The sequence below is a fragment of the Microtus ochrogaster genome, unplaced genomic scaffold, assembly GCF_000317375.1.
Source record: "Microtus ochrogaster isolate Prairie Vole_2 unplaced genomic scaffold, MicOch1.0 UNK108, whole genome shotgun sequence".
Classification (NCBI taxonomy): domain Eukaryota; kingdom Metazoa; phylum Chordata; class Mammalia; order Rodentia; family Cricetidae; genus Microtus; species Microtus ochrogaster.
In genome coordinates, this window is record NW_004949206.1 from 313726 (window position 1) to 320499 (window position 6774).

Here is a 6774-nt window from a genome sequence, read left to right on the forward strand (position 1 = left end):
CGGCGCCCGCCAGCCCCGCAGCCATGCTGCCCTTAGACGGGTCGCGACTGAGCGTGTACATGGAGATGTCCGTGGAAGCGAAGCCCGGACCCCCGGGGCCGCCGGGAGACGCGTCCCGCGACGGCGATGCCTCACTGGAGCCTCGGGAGCTGGAGCGGGAGCGGCGGCGGTAGCGGAAGCGGTAACTGGGCAGACGGAGGATGGCCGAGGGGCCGCTCCCGCCACTGCCGCCCGCGCCGCCGCCGGCCTTGAGCAGGTCCGAGCGAGATTGGCAGTGCGCCTCTCGGCTGCGCTCGATGTAAATGTTGACGGCCAGCACGCCGATCACCTCGGCCAGGATGAAGGACAGCCCGCCGAAGTAGAAGGACCAGCCGTACGAGTAGTGGTTTTTCTTCTCCTCGTCCCTCTTGGGGCCCGGCTCGCCCGCGTTGGCTGATATGTACACGATCACCCCGATGATGTTGCTCAGGCCTGAATGGAGACGGTCATGTGGGAGCCTAGAGGACCCGCAGTCCTCTGGCAGACTTAATCCCCTGTGGTCTGAACCGGAGCCTCCACTAGGCTAGGCTCCACCCCAGGAATATAAACCCTGAGACCCACTGAGCTAAAAACTACTCCAGGAGTCTAGGCCCGGCTGCAACTGGTTAAACTCCACTCTTGATTAAACACTTATGTCCTGCCCACCTGGTCTAAGCTACACTTCACTGGCCTAAACCCACTCAGGAGTCTAAACCCACCCCACTGGTCTAAGCTTTACTCCCAAGAGTCTAAAATTCACCTCTATCGGACTGAATTCCACCCAGCAGTCTTAAGCCCTGAGCCCACTAAGCTAAATTCCACCCGTGTTCCACCCGGACTAAACTCTACTCCAGCAGTCTTAGCCCTGCTCGCTAAACTACACCCAAGAACTTAACTCCCACCATTGCTGGGCTAAATTCCACCCTAAGAGCCTAAGCCCCACTGCCATCGGTATGAATTTCACCCCCAAGTAGTTTAAGTATCACTCAAAAGGGCTAACACCTCCTCAAGAATCTAAACCCACCAGAGGAATGCAAGTTCTGTTCCCATTGGCCTAAGCCATCTTCCGGAATCTAAGTCTCATCCTCATTGGTCTAAACCCCCACTTCAGAAATCTATAAGCCTCTCCCCGACTGGCCTAAAATACTTCCCTTGGAGATCTAGCCTCTGCCCTCTGAGTTAGCGCTATCCCCCACACCCCCCAATCTTGGTCCCATTCCTACCTGGCCCTGGCCCCTTCTCCGGTCATCAGTTTCATATGCCTTACATATTTGGGTCTAAATTGCACCCCTATGTAGTCAAGGCCTTGCCCCCAGGAGGACTCGGACCTTACCTTGGAGAGTCCTAACAATGGCTGAGAACGGTCCATCCCTGTCCTAATGATCTTGATTCCTCTCACAGTTTAGGTTAATCACTCCCAGGTAGTTCAGGTTCAGCCCCTTCTTATCTAGCCTCCATAGATTTAAACACACACACACACACACACACACACACACACACACCTAGGCCCAACACTGAATGGTCTCAAATCTACCCTTGGTGAGGTAGTCCCAGACGCAGTTTGCAGCTCCTGTCCAAAGTATAAACCCGGATTTTTCCCCAGTTCCCGCCTTCTGTTCCTTTTTTGTTGCTAATGGCATAATTCCACTTTAAATCTCTAAGATCTGTCCACTGATGGCCTAACCCTCCCTGCACTCTAGAGTACTGGCCTTACCAGCCTTAACTGCACCCTAATTATAATAAATCTTCCTACTCCTGGTCCAACCTCCAGTTTTCTAAACCCCAGGCCCTGTAGGTGTAGGTCAGTATTTCCACCTTGCCACACACCTCTCTCACACCTAACCAGACCCTCCCTGTGCAGGTCTAGACCACTGCTCTCCACAACACATACCAGGCTAGTTAAATGTCTTAAACTCCTTTCTAGGTGCAAGCCCCACCTTCATTAATCTAATCTCCGTGTGTGTGTGTGTGTGTGTGTGTGTGCGTGTGTGTGTGTGTGTCTGGGGGGTATCTATACCGTTACCCATTGGTCTAAACCATCCTGGGGAATCAATCTAAAGCAAACCCCACGTTCATTAATCTAATCTTCACGCTGTGTGTGTGTGTGTCTGTCTGTCTGTCTGGGGTGGGTATCTATACCCTGTTACCCATTGGTCTAAACCATCCTGGGGAATCAATCTAAAGCAAGCCCCACATTCATTAATCTAATCTTCACGCTCTGTGTGTGTGTGTGTGTGTGTGTGTGTGTGTGTGTCTGTCTGTCTGTCTGTCTGTCTGTCTGTCTGTCTGGGGGCCTGTTACCCATTGGTCTAAACCATCCTGGGGAATCTAAAGCAAGCCCCACGTTCATTAATCTAATCTTCACGCTGTGTGTGTGTGTGTCTGTCTGTCTGTCTGTCTGGGGGCCTGTTACCCATTGGTCTAAACCATCCTGGGGAATCTAAAGCAAGCCCCATGTTCATTACCCTAAACTCCATTCCTGTGCAGAAGGGGCCTTTTCTTCATTCTACTCTACTTTCCAGTCCTAATCGTACTAAGGAGCAGGTCTGAGCTCCTTAAGGCTCATTATCCTGGCGTCTGCTACCCTAGGCCAGTTTTATTTGGGGTTGGGAGTCTTTATTTTGAGATTTCTCACAAAGCCTAGGCAGTCCTCAAACTCTTCATGATCCCCCTGGACTACAGGCAGGCATCACATCTGGGGGGGGGGGGGTAAACGTGGCTGGGATGGGACCCGGGCCTTTGTACACCCTATTGCCCAGTCACATGTACAATCCAAGGCCCCAGCTCTTGTGGTAACCAACTTCACATCCTGGCCTCTGTCTAGCTTCCTGCATAATCTATCTCCTTTTGAATTTTCCAGTAAATAGCCTTTTTACTCAAACAGGCAAAGCCTGGTCTTCTCACCTTCAGTTTCATTTTCCTGGGCCTAGAGCAGTGGTTCTCGATCTTCCTAATGCTGTGACCCACCCCCAGGCAAAACAATTATTTTTGTTGCTACCTCATAACTGTAATTTTGCTACTGTTATGAATCGTAATGTAATTATCTATATGCAGTATATCTGATATACGACCTCCTGGGAAAGCATTGTCTAACCTCTCAAAGGGGTCGCGACCCACTGAGAACCACTGGCCTAGAGGGTTTTTCTTAGAACCAGCCCCTTTATGGATTCACTCTGGTCAATTTCTTCCTCTTCAGCCCCAGTCCCGCCTCCCTATCGTTAGACTCCTGGTGTCTCAGGTCCCCTCCTCCGTCCCAGACGCCTCCTTCAGTTCTCTAGGACAGCTAGGGAAACTCCGCCCCTTGCCTCCCACTTTACTCACAGACACCAGTCTGTGCAGGCACAAACTAAACCTAAACCTACCTTACCCAGCATGGGAGGAGCCTAGGAAAACTCCAGTCCCCAGGGGGCGCTTAGGGCAGGCTGGATTTGCAATCGCATGCGCCCATGCACACGCAGACACCCACGCGTCCGTGGGTGGCCCGCCTCCCCTTCTCTCTGCCTCTCACCTGCTGCCACGAACAGGATCCCCGCGCCCAGGATGATGTTCCTTTTGGATTTGTAGACGCGGGAGGCAGCTACGCACACGCCCCCGAGCAGCAGCAGGATGGCGCTCAAGATCGGGAAGATGCTGGAGGCCCGGACCACTCCTGAGGGAAGGAAAGAAAAGAGAAGGAACGAGAGGAGAGCGCGTGGGCTGTCAGGCGGGCCACTGAGCCCCAGGCCCACCGCACCTCCTGCCTGCTTCCCTCTTTGCTTAGCTAAATTTAGTTCGCTAATTCTGCCTCTCTGGTTCTTTTCTTTTTCATCTCATTTTCCCTCCTGATTTTAAAGTTTCTTTGTTTTTCCACACCACCTCCCCTCCTTTTTCTCTGCACCTTTATCACGTTTCTCTCTCCCACTGCTTTTTTTTCTCGTCTTCATCCCTCTCTTGTTTGTATCTCCATATTTCATCCCTTGCTCCCTTTCTGAGTGTACATCCTATGCTTCTTTATCTCTTTTTTTTTCTTTCTACCTTTCCACTGGTACTTTCCCTCTCGTTCCTAAAACCCTGGACAGTCGGATTCTGTTATTTCTGAGCCTGGTTAAAGCAGCCAATCATAATAAAGACTTTGCCACGATCTCAGGATAACAGCCCAATCGCAGTACATGCTCCCCCACGGGAGTAGTCAGTCCAGGCGGCAGATTGCAGGCCCAGCTCAGCAGCCAATCTACAACCTTTTACTATACAAAGTTGCCCGGCCATAGACATCCAACCGACCAATCATCACCCAGGATTCCCCGCTGGGCCTGCCCCTCTGGCCCGGGAGCTGAGCTGCTGGACCTGGAATGCCTGGGAAGGGAAACTAATCTACGAGTGAGGTTCAAGCTCCTCCCAGTCCCCCGTCCCCCCCCCCCCCACCGCCCGTCTCCTTCCAAGAACTCACATTGTCCTTCCTCATCCCACCCGGATCCTCGACCCCACCTCCACCCCACCCACGTACGGAGCAGGTACTCCGCGCTGTCATGGTCGTAATCCGTGTCCTCCGGAAAGTGGTTGATCTTCACGCAGACACCTCTTTTCAACCCTGGAGAGGGGATGGGGATGGTGGGGTTGTCAGACTTAGGGACCGTCAACCCCTGTGTTCTGAGAAGACCCTCCCCTACTCAGACGCACACCCCCAGCCCCCAATTTCTATTCCCGCTCTCTCTGGGTTGACTAAGAGGTTGGAATCCTAGTCCACAACTGGTGTCGGGGCAAACTTTGCACCCCTCACACCTGTTTCCCACCTGTATTAAGAATGTTTTTTAAAGGAAGAGAAGGGGGCGGGGCAGGTGTGGTGGCACAAGCCTGGAATCCCAGCACACGCCAGAAGTAGAAGCAGGAGGACAGGAGCTTCGTGGTCACGCCTGGCTACGCAGAGAGTTCGGAGGCCAGCCTGGGATGCTTGAGCTCCTGCCAGAGAGGGGAGGGAGGAGAAAGAAGAGAAGACAGGAGGAAAGGGAAGGGAGAAAGACAGTACCTCAGAGGCTGACATCCTTCCAAGTATCCACTACTAGAGACCTTTGCTCTCAATTTATGTGGCTTCCCATTTTCCCTCCAAGAAGTCAGTGTTGTCGCCATGTCAAGGCACCCTTGTACCCTAAGCTTGTTGAAAAGGCTGAAAATGCATGGAAAAACCAGGACTCCGAAAACACTGCATGCAGTTCCTGAGAACCAAGAGATCATTCTGCAGCTTCATCCCATCCTCTCTCTGACCCTCACCCTCCCACCCACTAGAACCTATCTATTTCAATCTGTGGGAGCAGGTTGTTTTATTGCCTGTGATATATAACCTGCGAACACAAATTGTATTGCATAAAATACATTCATTCTTAAACCCGAGCTCCCTCCAACTTGCTGGTCTTTGCAGATGTAATAATCCTCGGCAGATACAGTTTAGGAGTTCACACATGCACACACGTGCGCACACACAAGGTGGACCCTCCAGGGCTAGCAGTTCCCTAGGCCGTCCCTTGTAGTGCATGCATCAGGTAGACTTTTTGATGTTCTTTATTTTCTGCAAGCTGGGAGTTCCTAGAGGTGGGGGAGGGGCAACTAAAATTTGACTTCTTGTATTCCTACCATTGCAAGACATAGAGCCTGGCTCCCAGGATGCCTCAAGGAAGGGATGGATGGATGGATGATGGATGGATGGATGGATGGATGGATGGATGGATGGATGGATGGATGGACGGAATAATGAATGACTATAAAGACAGCAGAAAGAGGTTGGAACAAGTGAGGCGTTTAGAGGGGGAAATGGAGGGATCGAGTCTGAGGCAGTGAGTAATGCTGTGAAGAGCCAATGGTTAGGTGCTTCCTGTGCTGGACAAGTCACTTGATGTGCACCAAAAGAGAGCTTTAGGGGCTGGAGAGGTGGTTCGGTGGGTAAAAGCACTTACTGGGCAAGCATGAGTACTTGCGTTCAAATCTCCAGCATCGTTTTAAAAAAACAGATATGGTTGCATGTGTCTATTGCTTCGGTGCCGGGGCAAGGGGTCAGATACAGGAAGATTGCTGGGATTTGCTGCCTGCTGATCTAGCTTCACGTTCAGTGAGAGATCTCGTATGAAGGAAGTAAGGCAGAAAGCAGATACAGAAGGACATCTGATGTCCTCTTCTGGCTTCTGCATGCATGTGCATGCACATGCATACACCACACACACAAGCATAGGAGCTTGCAAGGTGGGCAACCTGAGTTTGATCCCTGAAAACCACATCACAAATAGAGAGGACATGTCTGTGCCCCCCATTAATTAATTTAATTAATTATAATTGAAAATAAAGAGATAAGGTTGGTATTATGTTCAGACCAAATGTTTGATGCTAAGAATCCCACTTTGGGTGCTGGAGAGATATTACAGTGGTTAAGAGCACTTGCTGCTCTTCCAGAGATCCTAAGTTCAATTCCCAGCATTCACATGGTAGGCAGAACACTGTATACATACATACATACAGACAGACAGACAGACAGACAAACAGACATAATTTTTTTAAAGAGAGAGAGAGAGACAGAGAGAGCACTTGCTTCTCTTGCAGAGGACCAAGGTTGAGTTCCCAAAATTCTCATTCAGGTGTGTATTTAGGCACACCTGGCCCACCCCTTGGAAACTTGACAGAGTACTTCTCCCCTGTGTGCATGCTCAGTATGCAGGCAGTAGCCCCTTCCTTTAAAAGGCGGAATTCCACCTGTTTTCTCTCTCTTCCCTTTTCTCCAGGCCATATCAGTCTCTC

The 6774-nt window shown here is 51.1% G+C and overlaps 1 protein-coding gene across 1 annotated transcript in view; it reads right to left on the minus strand.

Annotated features, from left to right (window-relative positions):
- The window catches only part of Cacng8 (calcium voltage-gated channel auxiliary subunit gamma 8), a 26305-nt gene that overhangs the window by 624 nt on the left and 18907 nt on the right, over positions 1-6774 (minus strand). Inside the window, exons 3-5 of the mRNA XM_026778137.1 lie at positions 4502-4585; positions 3527-3667; positions 1-471 (exon numbers count right to left, since the gene is read on the minus strand). The exon at positions 1-471 is cut by the window's left edge and continues 624 nt beyond it. Coding sequence (XP_026633938.1) covers positions 1-471; positions 3527-3667; positions 4502-4585 — 696 coding nt within the window. The remainder of the gene's footprint in view (positions 472-3526; positions 3668-4501; positions 4586-6774) is intronic.